Source organism: Ostrea edulis, chromosome 3, assembly GCF_947568905.1.
Source record: "Ostrea edulis chromosome 3, xbOstEdul1.1, whole genome shotgun sequence".
Taxonomy (NCBI): domain Eukaryota; kingdom Metazoa; phylum Mollusca; class Bivalvia; order Ostreida; family Ostreidae; genus Ostrea; species Ostrea edulis.
In genome coordinates, this window is record NC_079166.1 from 93,231,418 (window position 1) to 93,246,462 (window position 15,045).

A 15,045-nucleotide genomic window follows, 5' to 3' on the forward strand; every position below is an offset into this window, starting at 1 on the left:
GAGCTAAAGTTGTTGAGTCTATAGAGGGCTAACAAATGACATCAAGAAATAGGCCTGCGGGCCTTATGGCTCGCCTGGAGAGTCGAATTTCAAACGAATTTCACCGCAACTTTGCTTCAGAAGCTTATGATATGAAAAATTGATTATATCTAAAGTGTCTTAAAGTCGGAAACTAAATTGGGACTCATTTGTCTTTTTTTTTTTTTTTTTTTAACTCCGAGTGCATCAACAAATCGGACGGAAGACCTACTCGTTGCTTGCAACGAGATCGTTTCTAGTTATTATTATTATTCTTTTTTTTTCTCCTTACCGATTTTGTGCAGAAGATTTCTCGGAGATGGCTGGATCGATTTGCTTCAAATTTTCAGGGTTGATGCGCTGCCATTTGAAGTTTGTACCGCAGTTTCAATTTTTGAAAAAATCACTTCCGGTTGGAAGTTATCCCCCTTTTATCGATTTTCAGATGACCATTTTGTCCAGACAAAAACTCAAAAACGACATAAGCTAGAGTGCTGAAATTTTCAGTGATGTTAGACGACATGTTGTAGTTGTGCACCTGGGTTTTCAAAATTTCCGGAAGTGCCTAGTGTGGAAGCTCGGTAGGGGTCGAAAATGGAGTTTTAAAAAGTGCCCAATTTTTTTCCACGTTTTAAATCAGAACTTTTTACTCGTAAATATTTTGTTTAGACATATATAAGAAAAGTTGTACAGTTTATTGAGATCTTTCGTGACATATCAAGAAATGGGACCATGGGCCTCATGGCTCGCCTGAACCATTGAAGTTCTGTTACAATGATTAACTTTTTTCTCACGAAACTTTTGATAAGACATGTAGAATAAAAGTTGTTCAGTTTTGCAAGAACTATCTAATGATATGAAAAAAATAGGCGTCCGGGCGTCATGGCTCGCCTGAACAGTCGAATTTGTATCACAATTAATAACATTAATAACTTTTTTCTCGGGAAACTTTTGACAAGACATGTAGAACAAAAGTTGTTCAGTTTCGCAAGCGTTAACTAACGATGGTAAGAAATAGGCCTGCAGGTCTCATGGCTCACCTGAACAGTCTGTTAGTGTCACAATTACTAACTTTTTTCTCGAGAATCTTTTGATAAGACATGTGGAACAAAAGTTGTTCAGTTTTGCAAGATCTTTCAAACGATATCAAGAAAAAGGCCCACGGGCCTTATGACTCGCCTTAACAGTCTGATAAATGTCGCATAACTTTATACTCGTAAATATTTTGTTTAGAGATATATAACAAAAGTTGTACAGTTTATTGAGGTCTTTCGTGCCGTATCCAGAAATGGGCCAATGGGCCTCATGGCTCGCCTGAACCATTGAATTTCTGTTACAATGATTAACTTTTTCCTCACGAAACTTTGATAAAACATGTAGAATAAAAGTTGTTCAGTTTTGCAAGTTCTATCTAATGATATAAAAAAGGCCTCCGTATGTCATGGCTCGCCTGAACAGTCGAATTTGTATCACAATTAATAACATTAATAACTTTTTTCTCGACAAACTTTTGACAAGACATGTAGAACAAAAGTTGTTCAGTTTCACAAGCGTTAACTAACGATGTTAAGAAATAGGCCTGTGGGTCACATGGCTCACCTGAACAGTTGGGTTATTGTTGCAATCTATAACATTTTAGTCAAGAAACTTTTAATGAGACATCAAGAAAAAGGCCCACGGGCCTTATGACTCGCCTTAACAATCTGATAAATGTCGCAATCAATAACCTTTTTCTCAAGAAAATTTTGATAGGACATGTAGAGGAAATTTTTTTTCAGTTTTGCGAGATATATCTAGAATGATATATAAAAAAGGCCTCCGGGCGACATGACTCGCCTGATCAGTCTCGAATTTGTATCGCAGTAAATAACATTATTAACTTTTTTCTCGAAAAAAGGCTGACCTCTTTAATTAGTGGCCGAGAGGGGCAGAGAGTCTTTAATTCATAACACTTAAATGATTAATATTTGTAAAACATTACTGAAGCTAAATTGTACGTTTAGACAATATATTTGTATCATTATTTATGAACGAAAATCTCAGTCAAATTCTTATCTCATCACATCTAAAATTGGACGGAAGACCCACTCGTTGCTCGCAACGAGATCGCATCTAGTTATTAGGGTCTTCCGTCTTCAGCGGAAGAACCTTCTATTATTCTATTGTTGATTTTTCACTTTTCTTAATATTAGGGTCTTCCGTTTTCAGCGGAAGACCCTTCTATTATTCTATTGTTGATTTTTCACTTTTCTTATTATTATTAGGGTCTTCCGTCTTCAGCGGAAGACCCTTCTATTATTCTATTGTTGATTTTTCACTTTTCTTATTAAGGTCTTCCGTCTCCTGCGGAAGACCTTACTATTATTGTTCGCGTTCTTCTTCTTCATTATTATTATTATTATTATTATTATTTTCCTTGGTAGTACACGCGTTTTTCTCAGCCATTTCTCGATCGATTTTCATGAAATTTTCAGGAAAGATGTCTTTTGGTGACGAGACTTTGCTTGCAAAATTTCGTGCTTGACGTCACTTCCGGTCAGGAGTTATCTCTCTTTTAGTGACTTTTTGAAGGGCCTTGTTGTCCACACATCTCCTCCGTTAGTTTTGAAGCTAGAGTCTTGAAATTTCTACACAAGATAGAGTAAACATTTTAGAAGATTTGTGGGGAATTCGATTTTACCGGAGGCGATTTGCCTAAACGCTCGCCTGGACCTGAAAAAATGGATGCCAAAATTTTTCGCCGATTTCGGCGATTTTTGACCTTTGATCTCCAATATCTTTTTTCTTCCAAATATTTTCTTAAGACATGTAGAACAAAAGTTGTGCACATTTACAAGATCTTTTCGAAAATATCAAGATTTAGGGGCTAGCCCCTTCAATTAGGGATCTAGAAGGGCTCAAAGTCTAGATCAAATATCTCAAAAATCGTTAATATTTTGGTATAAGTCAAAGAACAAAAAATGTTCATCTCAACAATCCAAAGCTATTCATATAAAAGTTTAGGTCATATGTTAGGTAATAAGGGATTTTAAGGGCCAAAACCATAAAATTTTTACCCCTTGTATCTCGAAAACGACAAATATTTTGAAAAGCAATAAAGAACAAAAGTTGTTCAGAATGATGATCTGAACAATATGCATATTTCGTTTTTACCCTATGTGGCCCCGTTAGGGAGCTACAGTTTGGCCCCTAAAAATTACTTCTAGAAATAACTCGAGAACGGTAAAGAATTTCTAAATACTTGTTGAACAAAAAATGTTTGAAATGTCATGACCTTTCTTACGATATCAAGCAAAAGGGGCTGACCCTTTAAATTAGGGGCCAAGAAGGGTCCAAAGGTTTATGAGAATATCTCAGAAACTATTAATATTTTGTAATAAGTCATTGAAGCGGAAATGTTCATCTAAACGAGCTTGTTCTTATCAAATCAAAAAGTAGGTCATATGTTACGTAATAAGGGATTTTAAGGGCCAAAATCATAAATAATTGACGCCTCATATCTTGAAAACGACAAATATTTTGAAAAGCATTATTGAACAAAAGTTGTTCAGAATGATAATCTAAACAATATGTACATTTCCTTTTTTCCCTATGTGGCCCCGTTAGGGAGCTACCGTTTGGCCCCTAAATATTTCTTGTAGAGATAACTCGAGAACGGTAAAGAATTTCTAAATACTTGTTGAGCAAAAAATGTTTAAATGACAAGGCCTTTCTTACGATATCAAGCAAAACGGGCTGGCCCTTTAAATTAGGGGTTCAGAAGGGTCCAAATGTTTTTGAGAATATCTCAGAATCTATTAATATTTTATAATAAGTTGTAGAAGCGGAAATGTTCATCTCAACGAGCTTGATCTTATCAAATCAAAAAGTAGGTCATATGTTACGTAATTAGAGATTTTAAGGGCCAAAATCGTAAATATTTGACGCCTCATATCTTTAAAACGACATATTTTTTGAAAAGCATTATTGAACAAAAGTTGTTCAATGTGTCATAACCTATCGATCAATATCAAAAAATGGGTCTGTGGGCCTCATGGCTCGCCTGTAGAGTCGATTTTTGTCGATATCAGTCGATTTCAAACACTTGTAACTGGTAAATATTTTGTAAGGACATATTGAACAAAAGTTGTTCAGTTTATCGAGATCTATCGATTGATATCAAGAAATAGGCCTATGGTCCTAATGGCTCGTCTGTAGAGTCGATTTTTTGTCGATATCGGTCGATCTCAATAACTTTTTACAGGTAAATATTTTGTAAAGACATATAGAACTAAAGTTGTTGAGTCTATAGAGGGCTAACAAATGACATCAAGAAATAGGCCCGCGGGCCTTATGGCTCGCCTGGAGAGTCGAATTTCAAACGAATTTCACCGCAACTTTGCTTCAGAAGCTTATGATATGAAAAATTGATTATATCTAAAGTGTCTTAAAGTCGGAAACTAAATTGGGACTCATTTGTTATTTTTTTTTTTTAACTCCGAGTGCATCAACAAATCGGACGGAAGACCTACTCGTTGCTCGCAACGAGATCGTGTCTAGTTATTATTATTATTCTTTTTTTTTTCTCCTTACCGATTTTTGTGCAGAAGATTTCTCGGAGATGGCTGGATCAATTTGCTTCAAATTTTCAGGATTGATGCGTTGCCATTTGAAGTTTGTACCGCCGTTTCAATTTTTGAAAAATCACTTCCGGTTGGAAGTTATCCCCTTTTATCGATTTTCAGATGACCATTTTGTCCAGACAAAAACTCAAAAACGATAAAAGCTAGAGTGCTGAAATTTTCAGTGATGTTAGACGACATGTTGTAGTTGTGCACCTGGGTTTTCAAAATTTCCGGAAGCGCCTAGTATGGAAGCTTGGTAGGGGTCGAAAATGGAGTTTAAAAAAGTGTCTCATTTTTCTCCACGTTTTAAATCATAACTATTCACTCGTAAATATTTTGCTTAGACATATATAACAAAAGTTGTACAGTTTATTGAGATCTTTCGTGTCATATCAAGAAATGGGCCCATAGGCCTCATGGCTCGCCTGAACCATTGAATTTCTGTTACAATGATTAACTTTTTTTCTCACGAAACTTTTGATAAGACATGTAGAATGAAAGTTGTTCAGGTTTGCAAGATCTATCTAATGATATCAAAAACTAGGCCTCAGGGCGTCATGGCTCGTCTGAACAGTCGAATTTGTATCACAATTAATAACATTAATAACTTTTTTCTCGAGAAACTTTTGACAAGACATGTAGAACAAAAGTTGTTCAGTTTCGCAAGGGTTAACTAACGATGTTAATAAATAGTCCTGCGGGTCTCATGGCTCACCTGAACAGTTGGGTTATTGTTGCAATCTATAACATTTTTGTCAAGAAACTTTTAATAAGACATCTTGAACAAAAGTTGTTCAGTTTTGCAAGATCTTTCGAACAACATCATGAAAAAGGCGAACGGGCCTCATGGCTCGCCTGAACAATTTAATCAGTGTCACAATTACTAACTTTTTTCTCGAGAATCTTTTGATAAGACATGTAGAACAAAAGTTGTTCAGTTTTGCAAGATCTTTCAAACGATATCAAGAAAAAGGCCCACGGGCCTTATGACTCGCCTTAACAGTGATAAATGTCGCATAACGTTATACTCGTAAATATTTTTTTTAGACATATATAACAAAAGTTGTACAGTTTATTGAGATCTTTCGTGCCGTATCAAAAAATGGGCCCATGGGCCTCATGGCTCGCCTGAACCATTGAATTTCTGTTACAATGATTAACTTTTTCCTCACGAAACTTTGATAAAACATGTAGAATAAAAGTTGTTCAGTTTTGCAAGATCTATCTAATGATATCAAAAAATAGGCCTACGGGCGTCATGGCTCGCCTGAACAGTCGAATTTGTATCACAATTAATAACATTAATAACTTTTTTCTCGAGAAACTTTTGATAAGATATGTAGAACAAAAATTGTTCAGATTCGCAAGCGTTACTAACGATGTTAAGAATAAGGCCTGCGGGTCTCATGGCTCACCTGAACAGTTGGGTTATTGTTGTAATATATAACATTTTAGTCAAGAAACTTTTAATGAGACATCTAGAGCAAAAGTTGTTCAGTTTTGCAAGATGTTTCTAACAACATCATGAAAAAGGCGAACGGGCCTCATGGCTCGCCTGAAGACTTTGATTAGTGTCACAATCAATAGCTTTTTTCTGGAGAAACTTTTGATAAAACATGTAGACCAAAAGTTGTTCAGGTTTGCAAGATCTTTCAAACGATATCAAGAAAAAGGCCCACGGGCCTTATGACTCGCCTTAACAGTCTGATAAATGTCGCAATCAATAACTTTTTTCTTAAGAAAATTTCCATAGGACATGTAGAACAAAATTTGTTCAGTTTTGCGAGATATATCTAGAATGATATAAAAAAAATAGGCCTCCGGGCGGCATGACTCGCCTGATCAGTTGAATCTGTATCACAGTAAATAACATTATTAACTTTTTTCTCGAAAAAAAGCTGACCCCTTTAATTAGTTGCCGAAAGGTAGAGAGAGTCTTTAATTTATAACATTTAAATGATCAATATTTGTAAAACATTACCAAAGCTAAATTGTACGTCTAGACAATATATTTGTATCATTATTTATGAACGAAAATGTCAGTGAAATTCTTATCTAATCACATCTAAATTTGGACGGAAGACCCACTCGTTGCTCGCAACGAGATCGAATCTAGTTATTATTATTATTATTTTTATTCTTTTTTTTTTCCTTACCGATTTTGTGCAGATGATTTCTCGGAGATGGCTTGATCGATTTCCTTCATATTTTTAGGGTTGTCGCATTGCTATCTGAAGTTTATATCTTTTTTGGATTTTTGAAAATTCACTTCCGGTCGCAAGTTACGTCCGATTTACCGTTTTTAAAATGACATTTTGTCCAGACGTGTTCTCATAAACGGTTAAAGATTGAGTCTTCAAACTTTCAGGGATGATAGACGGTGACTTGTAACTGTGCACTAAGGTATTACTATTGCCATCCGTCACTTCCGGCCGTCACCGGAAGTGAACAAAAGAAACGTCAAATTTCAAAAATATGCTTTTGAAACAAAACTTTCATAGATTAGTTAGGTCTCTTTTGGCGTTTCAGAAAATGATAGACTTACCGGAAGTTTAAACAGCAACTTCCGGTTTTTAGAGAAAAACTTTTTAAAAATGGTCTTTCTTTGTCCTCGTATATCTCGTTTATTTATGAACCATTTAATACGATATTTACAGATATTATTAACATTATCCATCACAAGAGAACCCTGCACCACTATTTCAAAATTCACTTCCGGTCACAAGTTGCGGCCGAATTTCTGTTTTTCAAATGATAATTTGTCCGGGCGTTTTCTCATAAACGGTTTAAGATTGAGTCTTCAAACTTTCAGGGATGATAGATGGTGACTTGTAGCTGTGTAATAATGTGCTATCATTGTCATCCGTCACTTCCGGCCGTCACCGGAAGTGAACAAAAGAAACGTCAAATTTCAAAATTATGCTTTTGAAACAAAACTTGCATAAATTAATTAGGTCTCTTTCGGCGTTTCAGAAAATGATAGACTTACCGGAAGTTTAACAAGCAACTTCCGGTTTTTAGAGAAAAACTTCCAAAAAGTGGTCTTTCTTTGTCCTCGTATATCTCGTTTATTTATGAACCATTTAATACGATATTTACAGATATTATTGACATTATCAATCACAAGAGAACACTGTAACACTATTTCAAAATCACTTCCGGTCACAAGTTAATGCCGAGTTTCTGTTTTTCAAATGACATTTTGTTCGGGCGTTTACTCATAAAGATTGAGTCTTCAAACTTTCAGGGATGATAAATGGTGACTTGTAGCTCTGTAAAAAGGTTTATCATTGCGATCCGTCACTTCCGGCCTTCGCCGGAAGTGAACGAAAGAAATGTCAAATATTAAATTGACGCTTTTGAAACAAAACGTGCATGGAATAATTAAGTGTCTTTTGGAGTTTCAGAAAATGTTACACTTACCGGAAGTTTAAACAACAACTTCCGGTTTTTAGAGAAAAACTTCGAAAAATTGCTCTTTCTTTGCTATCATATCTCTCACTTATATATCAAGTGTTTGATATGATTTTCACATATATATTGACATTATCTATCTTCAGAGTATAGTGAATTATATTTTTTTTTTCAAAATTCACTTCCGTTCATTAAATATCTATGATTTCCGGGTTGTTTCTTATTCAGGCGTTTCTCATAAATAATCAAAGATTGAGTCTCGAAACTTTCAGGAATGTTAGATGGTGACTTGTAAATGTGACATACGTCTTTCAATTGTGTTGCCGTCACTTCCGTCATCCACCGGAAGTACCTTAAAAATATGTAATTTTTCATTTTTTTAAATTCTAATGGTCATACCATTATTTAATAGAGTGTAATAAGTTATACCATTTCCACCGGAAGTGGTTTTTCGAAACCGGAAGTTGTCCGAAAACTCAGTATTTTTCATGGAAATTTTTTGTGTGGGATCCTACGTGATCCATTTGGAACTTTTAGTCGTTTTATGGACTTCTGAGATACTCGAAAGTGAATAGAATAAAACCGAAATTGTTTATAATTGATAAATCGTGTCTTACATGTACGTGTTTATTTCTTTCATGTATAGTCGTTCTTCACTAATTGAATTCTCCCAGTTAAGATCCTATCTCGTCAGAGTACGAAATTTGACGGAAGACCTATTCGTTGCTCGCAACGAGATCATTTCTAGTTATCAATATTTTTATTATTCTTTTTCTCCGGTACTTTTTTGTCCGGTAGTGTTCTCAAAAACTACAAAAGGGATCGATATGAAACTTCCCAGGATAATAGTATAGCGTTTGTAGATGTGCATAGTGATAGTCATTTTGTCTGCACGTGCATGCACGCGCGCGCACGCGCACTGCAATTTTGGTACAAAAAATGGAAAATCAGAATATTAAAGGGATCGATATGAAACCTAAATAGGATGATAGTATATCATTTGTAGATATGAAAAATGATAGTTATTTTGTCTTCACGCGCACGCATGCGCGTGCACGTGCATTACAAAATGTGTACACTAACTTTGGAATCAGTCTAACTTTTTTGTTGTTCATTGAAATGGCTTGATATTCATATCATAGGTAGATATTGAGACCCTTAACTGATTTTCATGGTCAAAATTACCAATTTGCACGCGCATGCACGTGCGCTTCATTTTGATTGGATAGTACTAAAACGTCTGTAACTATCTTATTTACGAAGCGAATGAGATGATATTCACAGCATATGTAGACAATACGTGTATCTATATATTGGTGTAATAAAAAAGGCCAACTAACACGCGCATGCGCGTGTAATGTTTTTCAAATGTTCAGTTTTTAAAGGACAATAACGTTTTTGTTTTTCATCAAATTCTATTGATATTAATGGTTTAGATGTGTCTTGGTACTCCTTACAAATTGCTGTGGTTAGAATTACTGCTCAGCACGTGCATGCACGTGTGCTGAATTCTGATTGGACGATTTTAAAATCGCTATAACTTCCTTATATTTAATGGAAACGTTATGAAATTCACACTGTGAGTATATGATACACATGCCTGTTGAACGACATCAACAAAAATTCGGAATCATACACGCATGTGCGTGCAACGCTTTCTTTCATTTTTGGGTACTGAAATGACCATATTAAACGTACTACATGTAATTAAAAGCTAAAATAAAATGATTTTTTGCTATAGATTCACAAAAACATCATTTTTTAATTGGGGGAGGTTTGGGGAACATATGTAACGGTCCCCGTTACAATTAGAACTAGTTGATATTGAGATTGATCATTATCGTTATTTTCACAATTTTTGCACTTTGGAAATCAAGGTAGAAAGTACACGTTCTGGTATTTAATATCGAGCCAAGCCCGGATGGTCCGAAGGAAGGCTCTAAAGGTAACACGCATGTAAAAGAAAAAACTTAGAAAATCAGCAAATGAGTAGATATATAATCTCTGCATACGTTCATATAAGTGAGGAAGTTTCCCAGTTTACTTTCAGGAGGTCAGTGGTCTCTACCCAGGTACATTTATCTGGGTTCTCTCTTCCACCAATAAAAAAAACTGGGCGCCACCATATAACTGAAAAATTGTTAAGCGTGGCGGAAAACATCAATCAATCAATCTGCATACGTTCACTGAAAATTTTGTGATCCATATGTGTGCCGCCCTCTTGTTTCATTCATCAGTTGCTTCTACAGTTACTCGTGTTTTAATTTTGAATGTCAAAATATAGGACTGACATACAGTTTGTAATCAAACACTTAGTGTGTTAAAAGGAATGGTATAATCATCGATCTTACAGTTTTACCCCAATTATCAAATAGGAAAATAGTAGTGCGACGAAATAGATGAACGCGTTCATGAGTTTCCTTAAATAAAAATATACGGTAGATTTACTTTTACTGTTTTAGCACTTTAAATTTTATGCTTAGTTTTGTGTCTTTTTAAATGTCTTTTAAATTGCAAACGAGGTGTATTGTTGTTTATAATTGCTTGATTTGATATAGAGAAAGTCGAGTCTTATGTGACGTCACAATGCACGGTTTACATTGACCAGGTTATATCCCCCGCGATAAATGAATAGGCGGATTCTGTAGTTATCTCATACATTCCCCCTTTAATATTTAGATGTTACTGGGCGTTTAGCGCAAGATTAATTTCTTAATTAAAATAACTAATATTCTATATTTTAAAGTGCAATTTAATTTACCGTACCTAATCGAATTATGAAGGCTAATTACCATTTCATGCTTCGATCGGTCAAACGGTCACACCGTATATATTATCGAGCGAAGCTCGCGTCGCAAATTGACGCGACGAGCTCGCTCCAATGATTATGCAATTAATAAGTCACATGTTTTGCTTTTCATCAGCAAACTCCCTCTTGATGCCTCATAACGTCACCTATGTATAGATATATTCTATGTGACGTAGTACAATATACATATTTGTATATTGTGAGTCTGTTATTTTCATGGGGGAAAAACACTACCAAAGTAGTTCGTAGTTAAAAGTTTGAAGATATTGACATTAATGATCATTAATATAAAGGTATGGATTTTATTTTCAACATAAAGTGATCAAAAGATAATTAAAAAGTAGGGATACTAAAATTATTGTATAAAGTAATGAACTTGATGTTTACGTTCTTGTTTTGAAAATTGTTTACGTTTGACGTTATGTTTTATCGTCATTCTACAGTGACGTCACACAGTATACGCAGCCTAAGGAATTGCTATCCCATAATGCCTAACTGGAAGAGTTTAGTTTGTGAGCAAACGAACTCTGGTGGAAATTTGCTCCATCAGCTGAAAAAATGATTGGGACTACCCATAATGCTTCCGGAAAATGTCGCCGCCACTGCGGTATACTTCATTGACAAGCCCGTAGATAAAAAAGTGAATAGTTTAGAAAGTACCACAACTGTTTTTAAATTCCAGACAAGCTTTCCCATACCTTGTACGTTTTGTTGTGGATAATTGCTTGATTTGAAAGAAAAACAATCGCAGCTGATGATGACGTCAACATGCACTGTTTACATTAACTGCGCTATATTTCCGCGTTAAATGAATTGCCTCAAGACGTGCTGTAAGATGTTCTGGGTATTCGTTCGTTTCAACGGTCACACCGTAAACATATTATTCTACATTTGGTATGCTTAGAAATGTTCAGTTGCCATTGGTTCGTATAATACGATAGATTGATATACATGTAGCAAGATACGTACCGTGTTATGCATATTTAACTATATATCATTTAATGATAATTCGATGTCTGCTAAAAGACAAACCTCCTCAGATGTTAAATCTAAGAAACACGTGTTAGACATTACCTATTTCATTTCCTGTCCCAAAGCCAATCAGGTATGATCCCAGGAGACTGCCTAAATTCAATTCAGCGATGCTTTTCTGGCACAGTTCCATATGTTGTTGTACAAATCCTTTAAATCCTATCCACTTTTCATCTTTACACATATACCACCCGTATGGAGGTAGCTTTACTAAAACAAAAGTCGTTGTTAATTATAGGAATGCATCACGTGATATACGGAAAAATATCTAGATATACATGACAAAAGACAGCTTTTACACTTTGTACAAATTACAATGGTGATTGGAAGTAACGTTGACCTATAATTTGTTGTAACTTAGTAGTAGAGTAATTATTTTGCAGTTGGTAGGTCTAAGTTCGAGCCTCGCTCAAACATATGGCCTTAATATCAGACATAACGTGTCTGGGCAGGATGTTGCAAAAACACGGAACGGAAAACGAGACGGAACGGAAAACGGAACAGAATTTAAGAATTATAATGATTAACGTAGCTAAGATAACACCAAAAGCCCGATAAAAAACCTTTGTTATGAATAAAATCTAAATTTTGGAAATTTGTTCACAAGAGGTAAAACAATTATATCTTGACATTCTGCATCATAAATTGATTAAACGTATGTAAGAATTTACATAGCGTTGACAAGGATTTTGAAATGTCGGCATTGCCAGATGAAAGGTGAAGATAACGAACAGTGATCAATCTCATAAATCCCATAGGCAATACAAAATAGATAGTTGGGCAAACACGGTCCCCTGGATATACCAGAGGTGAGATCAGGTGCCTAGGAGGAGTAAGCATCCCCTGTCGACCAGTCACATCTGCCTTGATCCCTATACCCTGATCAGGTAAACGGAGTTATCCTTTCAAAATGTGTGTGCCACGAAAGGTCTGACAATCGGTATGAAACACGTCAGACAGCATTTCACCCAATGATCAGTTGTATTAGTAAACTAGATCGTTATAACGACCCTATAATTTGCGAAATGCTGACTTTAAACATGACTGCTGAAACCCTACACCATCAGCTTGTTTGTCTGTAGCTTGCCTCGATTTAAAAACTGATCATATCCAGAACAAACTCTTGCATATCGAATCAGTTGAGAGATAACACTATATGCAGGTGATTATGGAATATTGCTACATAAATATGAGAAGTTAACGATGGAGAAGCTGAACTCCATTGGTTCTGTTTCAATCTGTTTTTTCCCGCTGTATTCCTTCGGGTTCAACACTTATCCGCGGGCTATCGGTAAATGTAAAAACTTTCACATAAATTCATCCCAAATGAGACAAACCTTCAATGCACACCGAACTCGTTTGCTTTAAAATTTGATGTGATACATAAATACATACATGCATTATACAAGATATAGAACTAAATTAAGAATAAAAGCAAGTCCAATTGAATAAGGTTATAATCGGGAACATAGTTGACAGAATTATTTTATATTTTGCAGTGTTGCTTTCGGGGGAGGGGGTATTCAATGGATATCAAATCTGAAAATTCAAGTTCTTTTCAATATTATTATTATTTCTTTTTTAATTTTTTGGGGTCAATATTTTTCAAGGTAAGTTAAGGATTTTGAAATGTGTATGCATTACTATGAAGAATATGAAACGGTAGATTATGTAGATTATCTCTCTCTCTCTCTCTCTCTCTCTCTCTCTCTCTCTCTCTCTCTCTGTGTGTGTGTGTGTGTGTGTGTGTGTGTGTGTGTGTGTGTGTGTGTGTGTGTAATTTCTGCTTCCCTTGTTCATCATCAACCTTTTATTTTGCAAAATACTGACCTCGTAATATTGCATACAGTATTTCCGTTTTCCGTTTCATTCCGTCTTCCGTTTTGTTTTCCGTTCCATATTTTACCAACACCTTTCCTTAAGCGCTAAGCATGGATCAAAATATGTGGCACTTCACCTACCGGTTATGACGTAAATAATTAAAAGTTCTGTTGTTAAATCCACAATGTTCAGTATCGCACGGTAAAAGGACAACATCGTACTTAGTACGTATTATCGCGTGTAAAGTAGTCTCCTTCAATACCAAATTCCACTAATCCTTTGTAATACAATTCCAGTTTATGTATGTGAGAACCATGCTTACACAATAAGTACATTCAACCGTCAATAGTTCTTTTATTTTATACGCACGAAATTCGCCGAGTTTACACAGAGTACATAGTAGATACAACGGTATCATCCAACAATCAAAAATTGTTGGAAAAGTTAATCTTTCATCAGAATAAAACCTTCACATTGTTCCTTATGGATATCATTGTACTCCATTCCATTGAATAAATTTTGGTTGAAGGTGATCAATGTGTTGAAAATTATTAGAATAGACTACCAATCCTTATTTTCGTATTTACACAAAGATCAAGAAACTTGTGAAGACTACTTTATTTCTCATACCCATGTCTTCATGAAGCAATGGTTAGAGCGATGCTGCTGCTAAGTTTGAAGTTCGAAACATACTTTTGTCTATATTTTCTTTCAAACTTCTTTTATGTTTACGTTTGGTCATCTTTTCTTTGAGCATATATTTAAGGAATGACTTTAATTCTGGGACAAATTATACGAGTATAACCTGCTTTGGGTCAGATTCGTGGATTAAATAAAGCGTAAACTGACCCAAAGAAGGTTGTATTCGTATAATTTGAACCAGAATTAAAGTCATCACTTATAATTTAATGCAAGAGACAGATACTAACTTTCGTTTATCAAAATGTAGATAAACTCTGGAAAATAAAAGTCAACAGAGAAGCGTAGTGATTAACTTAGGAACAACGATGAATCGTCTAGCTGTGAAGGCAGAGCTATATATAATATTTAATCTTAGTTCTACAGAGCCTATCTATCAACATATTGTATCGAATGTGACGTTTTTCATGACAGAAAATATGTGTAGATTATGCATGTAATGCGTATTTCACTTCCCTATGGAGATCAACTTTGAGGTCGCTCATCTCCGACAGATTGAAAAAATACGGGAAGATGCATTGTTCAGGCCTACCCAAAGTAAGTCTTCAAATATCAGAAAATGCAATAATTTGCGGCTGTTAAGGTAGTGATTGCATGGCATCACGTGGTTTAATTCATGTATTATCTAAAAAGAGATTATTTTCGTTT

At 35.2% G+C, this 15,045-nt stretch overlaps 1 protein-coding gene across 2 annotated transcripts in view; it reads right to left on the bottom strand.

Moving 5' to 3' along the window:
• The window catches only part of LOC125652354 (uncharacterized), a 270,302-nt gene that overhangs the window by 64,211 nt on the left and 191,046 nt on the right, over positions 1–15,045 (bottom strand). The window contains exon 5 of one of the 2 annotated variants that reach the window (XM_056159426.1): positions 11,920–12,087. The exons of the other annotated variant lie outside the window; for it this stretch is intronic. Within the exon in view, the coding sequence (XP_056015401.1) occupies positions 11,920–12,087 (168 nt within the window). The remainder of the gene's footprint in view (positions 1–11,919; positions 12,088–15,045) is intronic. 2 annotated transcript variants of the gene reach the window in all.